The sequence below is a fragment of the Falco cherrug genome, chromosome 1, assembly GCF_023634085.1.
Source record: "Falco cherrug isolate bFalChe1 chromosome 1, bFalChe1.pri, whole genome shotgun sequence".
Taxonomy (NCBI): Eukaryota; Metazoa; Chordata; class Aves; order Falconiformes; family Falconidae; genus Falco; species Falco cherrug.
The window spans coordinates 27,186,241-27,208,139 of NC_073697.1; the positions used below are offsets into that span (position 1 = coordinate 27,186,241).

Consider the following 21,899-nt stretch of genomic DNA (forward strand, 5'->3'; position numbering starts at 1 on the left):
AGAATCATAAGTAAACATTTGACATACAGAATTCCCCCAAAAATGATATTTTAAATTTTTAGAATAGTTGTTCAAAATAAATAAATAAAAATCTTAAAATATAGTAACCTAAATTAAATAGCTGTCTTCCAGTTGGTTACTTCATGAAAAATAGACTATCTGTGAAACATTTGAAATTTAAATAATATTATTTAATACTATCACTAAAATAAGCAAAGTAACTCAACAATGTAATAGCTAACACTTAAGTTGATTACATTTTTGGAAGACCATGATCTTTCAAATCAGCTATTAATTTTACATATCGTAGACTATAAAATTAAATTGACCAAGTTACACATAGTTTTTTTTTCTTGTTTAGAGCAATGTAATTAGTAATAGACACGATTGTAATCTTCACTGGAATAAAGACCTCCCCAAATGGAGCATTCACTATTTTTAAACAATATGATGATCTAAACAGAATACTGTAGTCTTGCTTAAGATCATATTTATCTTTAATATTTAGCTGTAAGGTACAATTTATTTATACACTTGAATTTCACTGTCACCTCCTCAACATTTTCACACCCCGTATCGACTTGCCTACAAATTAAAAACACTGTATTTTGATACTGAAAAAAACATATGTTTTCCAGAAATCAATTCTCAGAAGTGTTTAGCCAGAGCTACTCATTTCATTGAATTTGCTTTCCAGGTCCAAAGAGCAGCATTAGTGAAATTCCAGGCAGTAACTTTTTTGGTGGGATGAAAAGCAAAATGTCCTTCTAGAAAGATACCATAAAGGTTTTAGAGGTAAGTAATTACAGATTTGTCCATTCTGCTACTTCTGTATACCATGCTCAACTGACTGCAATACAGATTTCCTGAACCCTATGTTATTTTTTTCCAAGAATGCACAGCATCTTCCCAGATCCATTAAAACTCTTTCAACTAGTTCTAAACCAAAGAGCCTTGTGCAGCTGCACTTCTCCCTCAGAGCAAACCTGGTTGCTGACAGTTATGAGAAACAAGTTAAGTCTGATAAAGCTGATGGCTGCCATCAACTGGTTCTTGTATCTACCAATGCTCTGAACTGTGAAGGACACAATTCTCTGAAAAACAGCTAGAAGATTACCTCTATTTCCTTCCTGTAAATGTTCTACAGATTCAGGCTCCGCTACCACCAACACCAAGGATGCTCTTCTTACCAGAGATGCTCACAGATATAAAAAAACCCAAATAAGTAAAGTTTCACCATGCAGAAGATAGTGAACTTCTTCATGAACTACTAATTTACCCGATTAGAAGTTCCACTAAATTAATCTGTAGCGGGTTTACATGGCAAGGTTTTCGTAGCAAGGGGGCTATAAAGGTGGCTTCCGTGAGAAGATGCCAGAAGCTTCCCCCCATGCCCAACAGAGCCAGTGCCAGCTGGCTCCAAGGCAGATCCACCACCGCCAAGGCCAAGCCCATCAGTGACAGGGGTAGCCCCTCTGGGATAGCATATTAAAAGGGGGGGGGGGGAGAGAAAGAAAAAATATCTGCACCTGCAGGAAAGAGGAGTGAGACCATGTGAGAGAAACAGCCCTGCAGCCCCCAGCTCAGTGCAGGAGGGCAGGGGCGACTCCAGGTGCCAGAGCAGAGATTCCCCAGCAGCCCATGGTGAAGCCCACGGCGGGGCAGGCTGTGCCCCTCAGCCCATGGAGGTTAGCAGTGGAGCAGATACCCACCTGCAGCCCGGGGAGGGACCCACCCCAGAGCAGGTGGGTACCTGAAGCAGGCTGCGACACGGTGGGAAGCCCGCGCTGGAGCAGGCTCCTGGCAGGACCTGTGGCCCCATGGAGAGAGGAGCCCAGCCTGGAGCAGCATTGCTGGCAGAACCTGTGACCCCATGGGAGACCCCCGCTGGAGCAGTCTGTTCCTGAAGGCCTGCACCCCGTAGAAAGGACCCACACTGGAGCAGTGTGTGAAGAACCGCAGCCTGTGGGAAGGACTCACGTGGAGAAGCTCATGGAGAAGTAACTGTCTCCCATGGGAGGGACCCCACACTGGAGTGGGGGAACAGTGTGAGGAGGAAGGAGCAGCAGAAGCAACACGTCAGCAAAACTGACTGTAACCCCCATTCCCCATCCCTCTGTGCCGCTCCAGCGGAGGAGGTGGAGAAATTGGGAATTGAGTTAAGCCCAGGAAGAAGGGAGGGGTGAGGGGAAGGTGTTTTTTCCCCGACTGGAACCGTAATAAATTAAACTAATTTCCCCAAGCCGAATATGTTTTGCCTGTGACTGTTACTTAGTGCCAAGTGATCTCCCTGTCCCTATCTTGACCCACGAGCCTTCCATCATATTTTCTCTCCCCTGTCCAGTTGAGGAAGCGAGTGATAGAGGGGCTTTGGTGGGCACCTGGCATTCATCAAGGGTCAAACCACCACATAATCCAATGGTGATCTGGGAGCTTTTTACATCTATAGTGACACAAATTTGTCTTAAACTTGGGTAAAAATCCTTCAACGCACACAAATGAGACAGCACCTGCAACAGCATAGTTGAGGCCAACTACTGCACTTCAAAGAAAAAAGATTCAACCATGCTACAAATTAACAATGCACCACACACCTCCAAAATCAACAGCCAGTTTAATAAATACTAAATGTAATGGTTCTGTTTTACTAATTTTAGCTTTTTAAGTTCAGCATCAGATCTTGTGTTGTCCTTCATGACAATAGCTAAGACATCAGAGAAAGGAAATTATCCATATAATAGACGAAATTATGTTTAACGTATTTCAGATTTACTTCCTTTCATGCTACTGTTCATGTAAGTTGTCTGACCAGAGAGCAACTACAACACTTTCAAAGCTTTGTTTCCATAAAACTGAGCAGCAGCAGGACAGACTGTCCCAGCAAGACAGCCTCCACCAACAGCCAGGCACTGTAAGAAATCCAAACTGAATCCAAACTCAGTCACTGGGAACACATTCCTTTTGCAAGTTTTCCAACTCCCCTTTTAAGTTTGTTGCGCTCACTATTCCAACCAGCAGCTCATTCCACAACCTCACAATCGGTACAAGCTTTCTAATCTACAATTTAGGTAAAGTTACAATCTAGTTACATCCACCTGTGACAGCATTGTGTCCCAGCTTCAACAAATTTCTTCGCATCTAGTATTTATTCCCCTCACTAAACACATGGTATTCATACAGATCTCCCTTTTCAGATTTAATTTTGCTTTAAACAAGCCGAAATTTTAATCCTGACACACTGGTTATTTATTTTTTTTTTTTTTACATCCCACAATCACCTAACTAGCCCTACATAAGTTAAGATAACGTTTCAGAATCAGTGCCACAAACGCTCTGTTGCACTCACCGAAAATACATCACAAGCAACATAACTTAAGATCAAATTTGCCATCTTCTGTGGCAATGTGACACAAGGCTTAGATGAAGTGACAAAGTCCCAGCAAGGCTTCCTATGGAACTTTTGGCCTCTTCAGTGACTGCACTGTGCTTCCTCAGAGGTACTGTCCCTGTGCATTACCTCATAGCTCACAAAGCAGCACATCAGTCTTATAACCAATACAGTTAACGAGTCACCAAGACTACCTGCTCCAGTAATGCAGGTCTATTCTGGATCTCCTGCTCTCCCTCTGCCAACTTCACCTGGTAACCTCAAAGCTGACAGCAGTTGTTGTTGTTCTTTGCAAATAAACTCGTAACTTTCCATCCTGAGGACTGAAGCAACAGTAAAAGGGATTAATTTCAATGATACAATCTATGGTTAACCCATGCTGCAGCTTGCTTAATTTTCTGCTTAGCATTTTACTTTTCTTCAGTGCCCTGCACACAGTTGTAACAGCCTGGGTATTCACCTTCATATTCAATTTCAATTAGTACCACACTAGCTGTTTTTCATAACAAATCCTTCCTGACTCCACAAATCTGGTAAAACCCAAACAAACAAAAACTCTGTTGCTAAGCTCAGTCTCTTTCAAGAGTCAGTGATCCTGGTTCCTCCATTCGAGTTGACTGCTTTTTTGACTACAGCTATAGCTATCTCCCACTCTTATTTTCTTTGTACAGAACCTTGGGGGGAAATGGCAGGCTATATTACACTGTTTCAGTGTAAAGATTAAATTAATTTCAGGTTCATACTTAAATTCTACCATGTCTTCCACATAACAAATGCATTTTTTTATTTACGTAGCTGACAAACCTTTTGCATGATATTCTGATAGACTTTTCAAGGTGCAACTCAGCTTGACCTTGCCAGTTCTTGCTTTTTCCTTCATCCCTGGAGCAATAACTAATATTTAACTGTAGTGAAATGATTATTCATCCAATTAAATCTGGAGTGTCTTCCTACAGTATTTCCCCTTAATGAGGATCACATAGGATAAAATTACTTAATTTTAGCAGCTTTAACAGAATAAATCCCCAGCCTCCACAGTAATCACCTGAGTGTCTCAAAAACATTACCAACAGCAGAGTTCTCCAAAAGCGTGCCTCTGACACCAATGATCTTAGCACAGAATTTATGAATCAACTTGTGACCTCACAAGTTGATTTTCCCAGAAGCAGTTCTTCTACTAAGACCTCATTATGCTTCCATACCAAGTCTAACATAGCATCACCTCCTGTTGATTCAGTAACAATTTGCTGACTAAATGGCTGGGCTAGCAATTTCTGAAATAGGAGCCATGCCATCACTAGCAGCGTTTATTTCTGTAATCTTAAAAGAAGTCAAATTCTGTAACAATACAATTCCCACTAGTATTTCTCACCAACATGAAAACACTCCACTGACACCGAAATCCTTTACTAGGAATCTACAAGTCCAACATTACAGAACCTCCAGCAGAACTTCCCACCATCACACCTGAAAATTATTTTGATCAAGACTGATATAAAAAAAAAAAGGAGTGTTAATGCAAAGTATTACATAATGCACGATGACATTCCCTCATCTTTCTTTTTTCATATTCCAGTTAGATTACGCATAGCCTTTTTTTCCTTTTTAAATGTATCCCCTGCTTCACACTAGGGGTCTAGTCAAAAGATTTGTCATCTTTTAGATCATCCCAACTGCTGAGACTCTTTCTGCACTGCTATAGTCATGCCTACCTGATTTTATTGTGCCTTGTGGAGATTAAACACAAGCATGGAGATTAAACTAAAAGCATGAGGCAGAAAAGTTGGGGAAAATTCATATAAGGCACTTTCATCCATTACAAAAGCCTTATCTCTAAAAAGAAACCCAAATGAATCAATCCTTCATGAAGAGTCATTCTGTGAGCATCTCCTGAAGACTGGACATTCAATCACATTTATCACAGTAGCTACTGATCAATAGTATTTTGACTTGTCTTTGCCTGCCTCCTCATTGAAAAAAAATATCCAGAATTACACTATCTCATTTTGTATCTTCCTTGTACAGAACACACAACCCACTCCAGAAACTTCCAACAGTAAATTCTGCCACTGTTACGACTTTATCAAACACATCTCCTTCACTTCTACTGAAGTCCTCTTAGAAAGCAGCTCCAGACCTTGTAATATTAGTCTCAGCAGACAACAAGCTCTTCTGTTACTTTTATTCACCATAATCTACAGGCCTTAACACAAAGTCCCTCAGAGAGGCCTACCGCCTTTCTGCAGTTCATTCACCCTTCCTCCTGAGCCTTCCATGCCATTGCCTCCTCTCTTCTCCAACTGCCTTTTAAAAAACCCTTTTACTTATGTGTCAGTCACGGCTTGTTATTCTCTTCTCTAGTCCAGTACCTCCCACACTGAAAAAATCAAAGTTTTCCTTCACAGAAAATAAAAAGCTAGAAGAGAGCCAACACAAAACTGTAACATATCAACACCACAGGAGCACATTAAGACACGATCATAAAAACTGCACTGTTGTTCTAAACATTTGTTTTCCACATATAAAATACTACTTACTACATTAAAAAAAAATTACATATTCCAAGTTCTATCTTGAGATAAATCTACTTCATGAAGACTGAAGGTACATGAAATGACTAAGTAGGAATTACAGGTGCATTGGATTTTTTTTATGCTAAAAAGCCTCCAAATTCCAGTTATTTTGATAAGTAAGCTGTCAGAAAAAAGTTAACATCAAGTAATCAGCATAAAAATGCCTATTATCAGAGCTGGCAACGTATGGATAGATACCGGTACATTTAACAAAAAATGCAGGAGTAACACATTTCTAATTTTTTTATTATTATTATTACATAGTCAGCAGTTTTTTACATCTATGTTGAACCTCCTCAAGCAGAAGGAAAAAAATGAAACCCCAAAACCCCAAAAGTCCTTCACACTTCTGTGTCATCCATAGCTGCAAAACACATTATAAACTTAATACCAGATGATGAGGACTTACAAAAAAGAAATTTTGAGTAAGGTTATTGGAGAACTAATCAGCTCTACTTATCCCCCCACAACATTATCTTAACACTAGACCTTTGATCCCTGCATCATAATATTTCTCTAAAGAAATTTAACAGGCCAAATTCTCCACTACACATCCATTAGCATCTATACCATGGTTTACACTGTTGTGGTCAGAAAAAAAAAAAGGAAAGAAATTATGTTTATTAGCAGTATTAATAGCTTTGATTCAGCACATTACTTTCTTAAAAAGAATAAAGTAGTGTCAAAATTAATTATTACTTGTACGTTCTAAGTGTATCTGTCTCACCTTACACATTCAGATGCCATGTGCAAAAATTCCTATCAAGTATCTTTGGGTATAAATGCCAAGATGGTAAACAAAGATTTATAAAAACAAAAAACACCACACACACTATACCAAAAAAAACACCCTAGTTTAAATAGAATTAGATTTTGAATTTAAAACCCAATGGTCACTTTTGAATAACTCTGTGCATGCAAAAACAAAAAAAACCAAAAGCAAAACCACCCACAAAATCCTGCTATTCACCACAGCAATTCACTATCTACAGCTGTTGATTTTATAGGTCCTATAACGTGATTTTCCTCCATCTTAAGGGGAACAGTCTGTACCAAGGTACTGCTGTTTTCTGTTAATTTACCTTGGGTTTACAGAAAATAACTCATAGAAAACTCTAGAAACATATGTATACAAAAAACCAGTCAAAATCCAACAGAAAAACCCTGACCTGAAAAGACAATCATAACTGACAAATGATACATACAGATAAACAAGCCCAGCTAAATATTAAAACTCTGTAACCATTGAGGGCTTTAAGACTAGCAACTAACACAGGAAGAAAAACAGTTTTAAGAAGCAACAAAAATGTTAGAAGAACTTTGTAGCGGGTTTACATGGCAAGGTTTTCGTAGCAAGGGGGCTATAAAGGTGGCTTCCGTGAGAAGATGCCAGAAGCTTCCCCCCATGCCCAACAGAGCCAGTGCCAGCTGGCTCCAAGGCAGATCCACCACCGCCAAGGCCAAGCCCATCAGTGACAGTGGTAGCCCCTCTGGGATAGCATATTAAGGGGGGGGGGGGGGGGAGAGAAAGAAAAAATATCTGCACCTGCAGGAAAGAGGAGTGAGACCACGTGAGAGAAACAGCCCTGCAGCCCCCAGCTCAGTGCAGGAGGGCAGGGGCGACTCCAGGTGCCAGAGCAGGGGTTCCCCAGCAGCCCATGGTGAAGCCCACGGCGGGGCAGGCTGTGCCCCTCAGCCCATGAGGCTAACGGTGGAGCAGATACCCACCTGCAGCCCGGGGAGGGACCCACCCCAGAGCAGGTGGGTACCTGAAGCAGGCTGCGACACGGTGGGAAGCCCGCGCTGGAGCAGGCTCCTGGCAGGACCTGTGGCCCCATGGAGAGAGGAGCCCAGCCTGGAGCAGCATTGCTGGCAGAACCTGTGACCCCATGGGAGACCCCCGCTGGAGCAGTCTGTTCCTGAAGGCCTGCACCCCGTAGAAAGGACCCACACTGGAGCAGTGTGTGAAGAACCGCAGCCTGTGGGAAGGACTCACGTGGAGAAGCTCATGGAGAAGTAACTGTCTCCCATGGGAGGGACCCCACACTGGAGTGGGGGAACAGTGTGAGGAGGAAGGAGCAGCAGAAGCAACACGTCAGCAAAACTGACTGTAACCCCCATTCCCCATCCCTCTGTGCCGCTCCAGCGGAGGAGGTGGAGAAATTGGGAATTGAGTTAAGCCCAGGAAGAAGGGAGGGGTGAGGGGAAGGTGTTTTTTCCCCGACTGGAACCGTAATAAATTAAACTAATTTCCCCAAGCCGAATATGTTTTGCCTGTGACTGTTACTTAGTGCCAAGTGATCTCCCTGTCCCTATCTTGACCCACGAGCCTTCCATCATATTTTCTCTCCCCTGTCCAGTTGAGGAAGCGAGTGATAGAGGGGCTTTGGTGGGCACCTGGCATTCATCAAGGGTCAGGTCAAACCACCACAAATGTACATGCCAAGTTTTCAGCAAAGACTAAGGAATTCTTTTGAAAAAGTTCTCCATATCTTTCTGAACCAAGGACAAAGTCCACTAGTTTGCAAGGGAGGCCATGTGTTTAAAAGCTGATGTTTTCTATCACTAATTATTTCCCAGCCACACCAAGGAAAAAAAATATTACTTTTTTATTCATTGTTCTGACAGAATTTTTAATTGATTCCTTTATGAGACAAATGGGCAATAAACACTTTTTAACCTCCCTAAAATATAGCCAAAATTTTGTTACCACTTTAATACAGCTACAATTTACAAATGTAAAGTAGGTACTTTGAACATCCAAACATTTTATACTGATGCTATTAAGGATCAATATTTAATAAGCTAAATTAAGTAAAAAACACTTCACCCTGGTCTGAAACCATGCTAGTGAAATTAAACTGTGGTACTATTAAGTTACTAGTGTCTTCTAAATCTCTTCTTACCTTCCCCCCATTTTATATTCTACCACAACAGTCCTATTCTATACCAAAATCTGGCATGAATATATCTCAAGTGAGTTACAGAAAAAGTTAATTTGCTATCATAATGAAATCAACAGAACTCGGTTTTTGCCAAAGACCATGAGTACTCTGAGTCAACATAAGTGTTGAGCAGAAAACACCAACCTTTCAGCAGCAGTTTACTACATTAAACAATTACTCAAATTAGTAACTTAAACATCAAGACTAAGTTCATTCTTATCCTATTTATTAACCCTTTGCAAATACGTGGATAATTATTCAAAGAAATTTTGTTTTGTCATAATTGTCACCTTATTTTTAACCCTCTCAACTTAGTCCAAGTGATTCAGCTCTCTCCCCTTCACTGGTATGCCAGAAAGGTCCATCCTAACAAAAGCTCACCTCTTAGGCTACTGTTTAAGTCCACTACCAGCCTCTCCGCTCATCTCCATGGCCTTACTTCTTTTCAAACTAACACTCTACCTTCTTAACCCTTTGCTACCCCAAAGCAGTTCAGGATAAGTACATGGCATCCACTTAGCTCACCCTTTTGCAATAAACAGGAAAAAGCAAAAAGGCAGGATATATCACTTTACTAGGAAGCAAAGCGCAGGACGCACTCCAGCTTAAAAGCCAGAATCAAGCGCGTCTCCAGAGCCTGAGCTTTTTATTAAGAAGAGAAGCAGAAATGTCATATAATTGCCACAGTCGTGGCTGTGAAATATATGCACTGCACCATCAGTTGAGATCAGCAGATCACATTTGCTTTTTTTAAAGACAGCGTTCTTGCTGACCATCAAAACATAGAGCAACGCTCATTTGTGGAACCATCAAATATTTGGGGCAGGGCAAGGAGAAGAAAGGAAACAAATCTGTCTAAAGCACATAAAAGAGCAGTTTTCCTAGATACCAAAAGGTCAATACAAAGAAATGCGTTTTCTTAAAAGGCTCTCACATTCTTTGACCCTACTATCAACTTCAGTCTTTAAGTTCTTCCATATTTCACATTCTATTTCACCTCACTGTATTATACATTATCATAATGTATGTTTTCTAGTTATGCATGTTTTATTAAAAATACGTCAGATTATTTTTGCATACCAATTTTTTCATTTAATACATCTTGCTAAGATTCTTTAGAATATCTTAGTAAGAGATGAAACATGCACCAACCTTAAAATTCTCTATCACTACACATGTTTACATACAAGAAAAGTACTGAGAGGGTTTGGTTTCTTCCTGTCAGAACACAGGACATCTCAAATATTAAAACTTTCTTCATTTTGCAAGAGTTAGACCTGGAGCATCACTGAGTTTTAGTAAAACTTTTTTATTTAAGGTATCTAAAAACCTATTCTTGCTAACATTCAGCCGTTAAAACGTCACTACCAAAAAACATAGGAGACTGTACTTCCACAGCAACTTAAGCCAATGTAACAGCTGTCAACGTCCTACTTTCCTCCCGCGCCTGGCAGAACTAACATAAAGGAGGGGGCAGGATTTTGTGCAAGCATTCATACAACTGCACAGCAAACATAGGAAGTAAAACTACCTTAGTTCTTTCATTTCAACCCAATTCCCCAACCTGATTCACCACACATATTGCAAGTAAGAGAAGAAGCACCAAAGTGAGGAGACCAGGCTGCAGGAGTGTGACACTGCTTCTCGGCACTGCCTTAGGACAACTTAAAAGAATTTTGAAACTTCAGCTCTAGTGTCTGTCTAAACTATTTCTGACAAAATCACTGCGCCAGTCACAGACACGCTGAGATGTAACTGACAGAGGTATGCTGGCATAAGCCCTAAGTGCAGTTATACAATCATTGCTTGTCTCACCAAGGGATAGAGTGGTTAAACTGGTAAAGCTATGCCATGAAAGCTGTGTATATAACAGCAGTCTTACACTGCCATAGTGGTGTAAGGGCTCCTACACAGTCATAGGCTATGTCTAACCATGCAAGATATTTACAGTACCTAGGGGCATTAATCATGGGCAGCAGGTGCCTGACCCTAATCTGAGTGCCACTAGAGATACTCCACATCAGCATGGGCACAGTGCAAGGGACTCAGGTTCTGGGTAACCCTATTCAGGAAAGCCTAAATGAACAAGAAATTTTGCAGAAATGCAAGATGCGTTTTTCTTATCTTTTTTTGCAGTTTGTCTGATTCAAACCAACCGAAAACCCCTGCAGATAAAGTATGGTTCAAACTGATTATTAAAGCATACTTTGAGTTAGTCATTCTACATAAACACACAAAACCAACTTGATGCAGACTCTGCAGTCAATTCTCCAAGTCTACCCTACTGAGGTTGCTAGTAATTCTACATATAAAAGGAATCACAGGATTCAGCTCATTTTAAATTGATTATGCTAATTCACTTGCAGTCCCAGCATTTGAAGACTTGCAGAAATAGCTCAGAACACTTTTTCTGTACTAGCTTCCCATATGGACACCCTTATTCCAAAGTGGAAGGGCTTACCTAAACACCCTGAAGGCTCTAAGAGTTTGCAGAAAGGGAGCAAATACAGCACAGGTATCATGATTTGCAACTACCACAGCTACATTGTTTCAGAATAGCCTCCTGTTTACATATATCCTAACATAGCAAAAACCTAAAAAAAAAACCCTTCTCACAGTTCACTTTCACCTAAAAATAAAAAGCAATATATATTTGGCTTGAACTAACTACCTATTTAAGTAAAACAGACTAATGCATTTGTGGGTTTGGCTCTCCCCTTCATAAAACACTGCACAAATTTATTTTAGAATCTGAAGTCATGTCACCTTAAACCTTGACTTTGGAAAGTAACTAGACTTATACAATCACTAGTTCATTAGTCTTTCCCAATGAACTGTTGATCTTACTGGCTAATAATGAATAGAAACAATGAAATAATGAACATAAATTAGCTTCCTAAAGGATAGCCCCTATTAGCATCGCAACAGAAGAATGATAGGCAGTATGAGCTCAGCTCTCTTAGAGATAAGCATAGCCAAACTGGAGTTACACCATACGACTGACTGAGCTTTATGGCATCCAATAAAGCGTAAGTGCTGAATGAAGCTTCTTCTGTAGTCAGGCATATTCACAACATTGTTCTCCTGTGTGGAGACTTCAAAGACTAGAAAGGACCCATCCATGACCTTAATACAATTATCTCGCAACAAACTAAAATAACAGACACAGATCTGGCCCTCTTAAAAGGTTATTTTTTGCTGCTCACAGAAGTATTTTATTTATTATGCAGATACTATTTTATGAGACACTCATTGCAAGCATATTCAAGTGCTCCCAATTCAAATATTACAAGTATTAATACTGATACAATCTGAAGGGGAACTGCTAAGTAAGACAGGAGTGCGAAAGTGGACTACATCCCTGGAGTACCTTACAGAATGCTATTTCTCAAAATTCAGATACTGCCATAGGAGGACTAAATTGCCTGTTTTCCTTATCTAAATTGCAGCAAAGTTTTACCTCGTTTGTCAGAGATAAAAAGATAGCCTGCATAGTAAAGATAAAGTTTAACCAAAAGCATTTTTACTATTTAATACCAGCAGCAATTATTAGTGTAAAAGTGATGAAGTACAGTAATAACAAAAATCCTTACTAGGATTATGAAACAAGCTAGAAACCATTTAACAGGTGAATAAATTAATAACTACACTAAGTACTTGCACTACTTTAACAAGTTTAATGCAAATGAAAGACTATTAGACAACTCAAGGTCAGACTGTTAACCAGCACTTTCTCGCAGTTATAGTTACAAAAATTTACTATGATGAAATGTTAGCTTTATTTCAGTTTCATACTGAGTAAAGTGAACTAACCTTAGGACTCGTACACTTCTTTCCTATCAAAGCCAAACTCCTGGAAACAAGCACAGAAAAATGAATGGGAGACTGGGAAGATTAAAGGATTGGCTGATTCCTACTGTCCCTTAGGTCCATAAAGAGTTGTGGTCAGAGGGTACCATATGGTAGCTGCAGCCTAACCACTAATCCTAAACTGACTAGCTCAGCCCTGTAACCAGTGACTGCTCTATTTCCTCACGTTTTTAAGAGATTACCAAAACCAACCAAGTGAGCCTGACTCCAACAGAGACCAAGTTTTTTTCTATTTTCCACTTACTCCCAAAATCCTTGGGATTCTGACAACTGCCAAGTAAACTATCCACTAGAAATCTGGATTCAACTGGACACACGTTAACACAAAAAAAATGCCATTAACCAAGCACAGGAATAAGCAATAGCTCTTGCCTTCCCTGCACAAATATTCCCACTAGCAATACTTGGCCAACTCACAGGTTTGATCAAATGATCACTAACATTATATGTTAAGTGTTTTGAATCACAGATTTAAATAATATTCATAATACTAGTACTTATTAGTATCTACATAATACCAGTCTTAAAAGTGCAATGATATTATATTCATAGAATTTGAAAAACAGCTACATGGTTCAGATAAACAGGTGTAAAACTACAAGTCAGAAAGACCACGTCAGAAGGAAGAACAATAAGCAGTTTTCTTAGAAGTGCCTAGAAAATGCATTTTCTTTTGAACCAACTATTCTTTAATTACCAAAATAGTGACTTTTGGACAAACTCATTTGAAGACAAAGATCTACAGATGCATTCTGCATTACTTTCCAGTACAATCTAGAAGATATAACCAAACACATCATAAACAGAACTAAGAAAACCAAAGGTGCACAGTAATGGTGTTTCAGTATCCTTTTCACACAATTACAGGGTCTAAACCTTGTCTTGCCTAAGATCATAGGCATGGCTTGAAATATGTAGTAGATAAAATTCTTTTTGGCAATGTACAAACCATCTCACAACTACTTTAAAGTTAAGGTAATCTTCATATTTCAGAGAAATACAAGTTAAAGAAGCATTATGGATCTCATATTTGTCCTACCTTCAGAGTTCCAACCCAGAACCTGTTCAACCTAAAAACCCTGACAGCTTTGCATTTACCAGAAAAACCCAGTCTCTGATTTGAAGAGGAAGAGGATTCACTATTGTTTTATAATAGCAGAAACCTCTGAACTGAAATTAAAATTCTTCGGTTTGTTTACAGGGGAAAGTTTTGCCAGGTATGGCAATAGAGTTGGAGCCTCTGTACATTTTCTTTCACAAACAGAAAAAACGCAGTAATTAAACAGACTTGTGCTAGAAATACAGAATAATGTAGGAAGAGACAACAGGTGGCCTCTAGTCCCACCTCCTGTTCAAAGTGGGTCCAATAAGAGCAGGTTGCTCAAGAATTTGTTGAGTTTTGAACATCTCCATGGATAGAGATTCCACAGTCTCACTGGTCAACCTGTTTAAATGTTTGACTACTATCATTGTAATTTTTTTTCCAGTGTCTAGTCAGAGTTTTCTACATTCGAGCTTGTGTCTGTTGCCTCTCATGCTGTCCTTGTACACTTCTGAGACAAGCCTGGCTCTTCTCCAGAGCCTCTCATAGGTATTTATGGATGACAGTAAGATGTCCCTTTGAACAGTTCTCTCAACAACTTCAGTTCTCTCACCCTCTCCTCACACATCACAGGCTGCAGCCTGTTAACCCACCTGGTGTTCTGCTGAGCTCACTCCCGTATATCAATGTCCTACACTGCAAAGCCCAGAATTGGGACACAGTACACCAGATACAATCTCATAAGCATGGAATAAAGGTGAAGAATCACTTCTCGCAACCCACTGACTACATTTTTCCTAACACAACCCAGTACATGATTGGGCTGCTTTGCTACAGAAGCACTGCTGAATCATATTCCACTTGCTCTCCACTAGGTCACACAGGTCTTTTTCTGTTAGTCTGTTGTTTCCAGACAGTCTCCAAGTCTGTATGTACTGACGATGCATGGCATTACTTCCTCACAGATGCAGGACTTGGTATATACCTCTGTTGAACTTCAAAAGGTTCCCACCAGCTCATTCATTTCTCCAGCCTACTAAGATCCCCTTGCACAGCAGCCCTGCACTCCAATGCACTGACACCCCACCACCACTTTTTTATCATATGCAAGCATTCTAAGAGGCAGAACATTATTATATCGGTACCAATATAATAATGTCAGTTTAAAAGTTTATCTTCACACCTTTTTTAACTTTACGCCTTTAAAAGCATGCATACTAGGCATGTTCCAGCTTTATTCGCACTAACAGTCCCAACTGTACTCACTAAACCTCTACTTACTTCAATGAGACCATTCTTACAAATCAAAAGTTAAGCACATGTATCAGCAGAAAATGGACACTTAAAAAAAATTTAAAAAATCTGTTGCCAACTCAGGAGCCACAACAGAAGACATCTCATTCTTATACATCTGCACTGGTTCTACATGATAGATGGGAAAAAAAAACAAGCATCCACAATTTCCAGCAGTCCCTTCCAGTAACACTAGGGCACAATTACTAATAAAAAGTTTCCATCTTCATCAATTCAACTTCCAGCACCCAAGACTGCTTAAATATAAACAAGACAATGTAATGAAGTTTTTCTGAGCCTGAAGATTAAGTGCTTATGGCTTTTCCAAAAAGCAAGAAAATTTCAGGGAAGCCACTTAGCTTCTTACTATGAATTCACACAAATCATAAGACCACTACGGGCAATGATAAAAGCAAAGACCAGAGCCACTCACTAGAACTCTAAAAGCTTAAGGGACGTGGTATGGCAGCCTACCATTACCTTTCCCTTCTCCCTTTCTCCTGTAAATCACAAAGACACATAGCAGACTCCAAAACAAAATACTCACTTCCTTCTTGGAAATAAGTACTTCAAATGATGCCATTAACCTACTGCCTCCACTTGAACGCTATTTTGGTTCAAGCAAGTTACAAATTTCAACTGCTACTTCAGGTATCTGCTCATGCAGATATTCATATTCTGTAACTGCAGCTGAGTTTAATTTATTCTCAGCTCTATCTGGGTTTACTACCCATACAAATAAACCTCTGCCTCTTGATATTTGTAAGAGAAGAACATTTTGTGGTAGAGATACCAGCATCTCTCTTCTTGCTAGGAGGAACCTATGTTTCCCAGTGTGTTACCTTCAGTACCAGAGTAGTAGTTTCCCTCTAAGGTATCTATTAGCCTCTGACTTAGAAATGGCCAGAAAACATCTTACATTTCTACATGATAACAGAAATTGGATGGCAAATTAAACATTGAATCCTCCAATGGTAGCATCATATAATTTCTCTAAAGTGTAACACTGATGCTCTATCAAAATATGAAAACAAGCCACACACTGTTTAACATACCTGATGAGCTACAACCACTTTTCAGTATCAGTCTTTAAGTGACCACACGATTTTTTGACATGCTTCTATTCATTGTTAAATGCCAGAGAAATTATTCCTCTCATAAGATAGCTGACTATAAACAACGATAAGGTAAGAATTTGGCTATCGATTGCAGCATTCCAGTAACTCTATTCTGAAATAATACCAGCTAACCTTCCAATGCTTCTCCCACTTATCAAAAGTGAGATTACATTCTCCCTCCATCTATTTATTGGTTTCTCCATCACGACGCAGCCTCATACTTTTGTTCAAAATATGTTTTGCGGCTTTAAAATTTCAGCCCATAAAACCAAGAAGATCACAGATTAATGAAATGACAGAACAAGAAAAGAGATAAAGTTCAGCAACTGATGCCTCGCCTAGACTAGGATTTGGAGTATGATCTGATTTAATGTATTGCTTACTCATTTTAGAATTTTAATACAAGCATAGTACAGTACCCTTAACACATATGTAACCAGTCAAGCTACGACCTAGACTAACTTAAAAACTTCATCTTTGTTAAAGATGCAGTACTCAATCCACCTTAGAAAAAGTTTTAAAATTCTACACTCAAAAGCAGTAAGTTTTATTTAAATCATACTTTGGAGAGCACTCCTGACAAAGAAATTGTTGTTAGTTTCATCTGTTTAATTCAAATATTAATGAGATCTAAAGTTACAAGACTCCAATTTCTTCTAACTAACTTAAGTTAATGTGTAGGGCTTATAAAACTAGAAATAAGTGGTTTTGCTCTGCTTGCTTTATTATCTTGCTCAAGTATGAAAAGACTTTAAATGCTTTTTCAAAATACACAAGAAACCCCAGGCTCAAAAAAAATTTTAAAAATCAAAAATCCCTCATCTCTTATCGGTAAAGCAGGGAGCAAGATAAGTCTAAAAATCACATTTTAGTGATTTCCCAGAAATGCCATTTAAGTCAAGGAAACAAAGTGCTAAGTAATACGAAAAGTATATTTAGCCATATGAATAGCAAGGATCCATAGCTCCTTATCCATAGCAAGGATAAACACAATTTTCAGAGCTCTTTCTTGTCATGGCTTAACTTTCATCTGGCAACTAATTACAACACAGTCACACGCACATACACACACACACCCGTCCCCCCACAGTGGGATATGGAGGAAAATCAGGAAAAGGTAAAAACTGTGGGTTGAGATAAGAACAGTTTAATAATTGAAATAAAGTAAATAATAAGAATGAAAATGGAGGCAACAAAAAGAGACAAAAAAACGCCAAGACCGACAAGTGATGCACAGTACAGTTGCTCATCACCTGCTGAACAATGCCCAGCCAGTCGCTGAGCAGCAAGTGGCAGCCCCTGGCCAACTCCCCCCACTTTATATACCAAGCATGATGTTCTGTGGTATGGAGTATCCCTTTGGCTATTTGGGTCAGCTGTCCTGGCTCTGCTCCCTCCTGGCTTCTTGTGCACCGCCTTACCAGCAGAGCATGGGAAACTGAAAAGTCCTTAACTTAGGGTAAGCACTGCTCAGCGACAACTAAACCATCACTGTGTTATCAACATTATTCTCACACTAAATCCAAAACACAGCATATTGTACCAGCTACTAGGAAGAAAAGGAAATCTATCCCAGCTGAAATCAGGACATTTCTTCCCTGATATTTAGAAGTGAAATTTGGTGCTTCCAATACATACTTCAGACGCAGAAGAAATTAATTGCCATCCAGCTGCTCCCTTTCAAAAACATTTCTGGTTCCACCACTCTATTTCAGCCCAAAGGCGAGTACTAGAAGACGACAGAGAACAAACTTGCTATGTACTTTTTCCAAGTGTGCCTGCCCCCTCCCCCAGGCATTTGTGCTCATAGAGCATCTGTAGGAAACAGAGGGGCTGCTCTTCATGTTCAGGTGTAGCTCAAAGCATCAACTCAGGCATAACTGAAGTGTAAATAATATGAGCCACTTTGCCTTCAGAGCAGGACTTAAAACTCCTAAATAACAAATTCAGCATCACCATTCATGAAAAAGCCTGGTGTTTTTTTTAAAGAAACAAGGTTTCATATTCATTTTAGTACACAAATCACAGAAGAAAACATTTTTTCCTCTGTGATTTGCAGTACTTATACCTCCATTCACCATCTCACTCCATATGTTTTCATGCTCTGTGATACTGACGCCATAGTCTGACTGCCTTTGAATGTACAAACATTCACAAAAAACCTTTGCAACTTAAGACAACATTCAAGACAGAGGAGTTAGTGTAGTATGTAAACAGCAATTTTACACATACTGTTACATCACTATAACACTTATACATAGCTTGCTGATGGCAGGAAAAAAGAAATATCAAACTCCTCTGTACTGCAATCTTAAAATGCCATAATTTTAGTTTCAAAAGTATTATGGTCTTATTTCTGGGAAGTTTTAGGCAGTTTAAAGGTTATTTCATAAAACTGTATTTCCAACATTCTGTACTGAGCCCTTCAATGCATAGACTAAACAAACAGGAATAGTGAAGACTATGCTCACTAGACCCAACCTTTAGAGTAAGAAAATTTAGCATGGATCTCCCCCAAAACCTACCTAAGTTAAGGTGTCTTTTTTTCCTACATAAAGGGTCTTGAAGCCTTTAGACAGCACTTTCAAATACAGACTTCTGTGTTCCCACAACATCAGCTGTTTATGCAGGATACATGGTCTAGATTTGCTAGGTATAAAGGTATCCACCTAGAAATTTCTCTTAGTCTATTATGTGATCCTATATTCGCTGCGCAATAGCTTGGTGAAATCAGCCTGGGCTCTGAAGGCAGCTGTAAAACAAGGCCCTTACATTTTTCTAGGGCCTAGTTCAAGCTACATACCAACAATGCTGTTAAGCACACACTTTGTTTAAAAGCACATCAACTACTCCTACCCTAAACGTGTTTTCCTTAAGTCATTAGTACCTTTCAAAAATTACCCTCTCAATTTTCTTCCTCTGTGGATATGTCCAGCTTTAAGAGTTACATGTTCGCGTTAATATTTCACAAGCATCCAACCTGCAACATCATCCCAAGTAGGACAACAATGATGACACAACCATTAAAGCCTATCTGGCTGACATCCACCAACTCAGACACAGACACAGCAAAAGCTGTATTGATGCAACCCTGCAAACGCTGCAACGTTTTCCCCCAAACTGACCAGAACTTCTTTAACGCCCCCCTGAGAGCAGTCAGCTGCTCTTACTGACCCCACATACCTCAGGACATACTGTTCAGGAAACAGGTAACATGACTGAAACGAGTGAGGCTTTAAAAGCATCCCCCTGAAGGTGAGTAAGCCTGCAGTGGGGTAAAGGAAGTTCTGCATTAAAGTACCCTAAATAAGGGATTTACTTACAAGCCTTTGGAAGAAAAAAACCATAAAAATTAAAACCATACTCCACAGCCTCAGGCCCCGGCTGGCCGGCGGGGTGAGTTAGAGGGACGGCGTGAGCTCCCGCCCCCCTGCTGCATCACCTCCCGGCCCGCACGGAGCAGCCTCGCCCCGGCGGGGAGGCGCGTGGGCTTGGCCGCGCGCGGGCGGCGGCACTCACGCGCGTGCGGAGGGACGCGGGAGGGCGCGAGGCGGCAGGCCCCACCCCGCCTCGCCGCCTCCGGCCTGGCGGCGCGATCCCGGTTAACAGCCGCCCGCCGCAGGCGGCGGGGACCCTCGCCCGAGGCCGGCCGGCCTGCCTGCCTGCCTGCCCGCCCGCCCTCCTCGGGCCGCGCCGGCCGCCGCTGCGCTTCCTGCGCTCGGGCCGCCGGCTCCGCTCCCTCCTCGGGCCGCCGGCGGCTCCCGCTGGGGGAGGGGCTCCGCGGCCCCCTCCTCCCCCCTCCCAGCGGCTGGCGGGTCCCGTCTCCCCGGGAATCGCCATTCCCCTCCCCGAGGCCGTGGGACGGGCCCACCCCCAGCGCGGGGAGGTGGGGCCGAGGGGGAAGCGGGGTCCCCACACAGGCCGGCGGGGCGCCCGCACCTTCCCCCGCTGCCCACAGACACACACACACACACATACACACACACACACAAGGGTGGCGGCAGCATGGAGGGGGGAGAGGCTCTGACCTCCTCGCTCTTCAGCACCTCCTTGAACTCCCGCTTGATCCTCTGCACCGCGATGTTAGCCATCTCCGCAGCGGACACCCACTCGCCGCCGCCTCCGAGCCGGGCCCAGCGAGCTCCGCCGCCGCTCTCGCTGGATAACTCCCGGCCCCACCAAAATGGCGCCCGCGCCGAGCATGCGCGCTAGGGCAGGCGGCTCTGCCGCCGCCGCCGCTCAGGAGGGGCCGGCGTGTGTGCGGAGCCGAGCGGGCATCGGTGCTCCCCGACGGTGGGGGTCGAGTGCTGGCCGGTGGGGGTGGCGGCCGGCGCTCTCCGCCTCCTCCTCTCTGCTGCCCCCGAGGGCAGGGTGCTGCTACCACTTGAGGAGGTGCGGGGGTCTCGGTCCGCACGCTGCCCGCCCCGGGAGACACCTGCCTGCCTCCTGCCACTGCTGGCCGTGTCACGGGCCGGGCGGGCTCTCGGGGGCGCCTGGCGAGGACGTGAAGAGAAGCGCCTGCAAGCAGAGCCCTGCCGCTTCCCCCCGCCGCTGGCGGGCCCCGGGGCCGCGCTGAAGCGGTTGTGCTTTCGTGGCTCCCGCGGGCAGCGCTGCCCCGCCGACCTCCCCGGCCCGGCCCTGTGTCCGCAGCGCGCAGCAGGCGGGAGCCCTGAGGCACCGGGCCGGGGAGGGGGGTGAAGGAGTGCCCTCGGAGTGCTAGGCCGGCAGCTGGCTGGGTCAGGGTGGGGGTCCGAGGTAGCTGGGGCGAAGTCTGAGGTGTCCCTGAGGAAACAGCTGGGTCAAGGAGCAGCTGACATGTCTTCTGGTGAAGTCCCTGAGCAAAAATAGTTGGGGGGTGGGGGGGTGTTGGGTGTTCAGATGTCTTGAGGATCTACTCGACCTGCCCATACAACAGTTCCAATCTATTTTCCCCCCAGCCCTTATGCTCGCCAGAGAAAACTGCAGTTCTTTACACATCTCTGTCCTGGCGCAGCTCCTTGTCCTCTTCCCACCCTCACCCTTCTTTGGAGACGCTGCTGCTTCCTCGCATGGGACTGGGGGCAACTTCAGGCCCAGCAGGCCCAGGAGCAGGCAAGCCTGAGGAGGCAGGGTAAGGAACTGTTTCTTTTTATGGATTCTGCTACAATATTTTAAAAGTAGAGTAAAAGGTGAATGTCAGTCCTGTCTAATAGACTGTTAGATTTTATTACAGAAGAAACAGGGCCAGCCACAGATGTTGCTCCCTCTAGAAAATTGAAATAGGATACCATCCTTGCTAACCTGAGGTATACAAAATACAGTGTGGTATGGAAAAGCACAGATAGATTTTCAGAGGGGAGCATTTACAACCGTTGTTCATTCAGGAACATAGAGGCCTTCAAGACATTAAGGTCTGTAGAAAGATTTTATAGTGCCTGCTAACAGTGCACTGCAGAACAGTGTACAATATAGACATCCTAACAAATGTCTATTTCTCATATGGCTGTCATCTGCAAGTGCTGTTTATTTCTCTCCATCAGTATACACAGCATTTTGACTATTATATACACAGTAAAGAAAGTATAGGCCCAACCGATTAAAAAAATAAAATCTGGCAACTATGTACAGATGCATATAGTCCTTTTTCTGTGTGTGGTTACTCCTCCCCTGTGGTTTGACTGGAAAAAGTCC

At 42.2% G+C, this 21,899-nt stretch overlaps 2 protein-coding genes across 7 annotated transcripts in view; one reads left to right on the top strand and one right to left on the bottom strand.

Moving 5' to 3' along the window:
* Nucleotides 1-20,393, bottom strand: part of UBE2K (ubiquitin conjugating enzyme E2 K) — a 42,999-nt gene extending 22,606 nt beyond the window's left edge. Inside the window, exons 1-3 of one of the 4 annotated variants that reach the window (XM_055700779.1) lie at nt 20,258-20,388; nt 19,413-19,494; nt 12,720-12,759 (exon numbers count right to left, since the gene is read on the bottom strand). In XM_055700779.1, coding sequence (XP_055556754.1) covers nt 12,720-12,759; nt 19,413-19,474 — 102 coding nt within the window. In that variant the 5' untranslated portion in view covers nt 19,475-19,494; nt 20,258-20,388. Of the gene's footprint in view, nt 1-12,719; nt 12,760-19,412; nt 19,495-20,257 lie in introns of those variants that run through there. The other 3 variants (XM_055700780.1, XM_055700782.1, XM_014276840.3) reach the window with 3 other exon arrangements.
* A 16-nt stretch (nt 20,394-20,409) lies between these two features.
* SMIM14 (small integral membrane protein 14) overlaps nt 20,410-21,899 on the top strand; it is a 55,501-nt gene continuing 54,011 nt past the window's right edge. For 2 of the 3 annotated variants that reach the window (XM_055700784.1, XM_055700783.1), the window contains exons 1-2: nt 20,410-20,522; nt 21,167-21,339. In XM_055700784.1, the coding sequence (XP_055556759.1) occupies nt 20,413-20,522; nt 21,167-21,339 (283 nt within the window). In that variant the 5' untranslated portion in view covers nt 20,410-20,412. Of the gene's footprint in view, nt 20,523-21,166; nt 21,340-21,899 lie in introns of those variants that run through there. The other variant, XM_027799797.2, reaches the window with a different exon arrangement.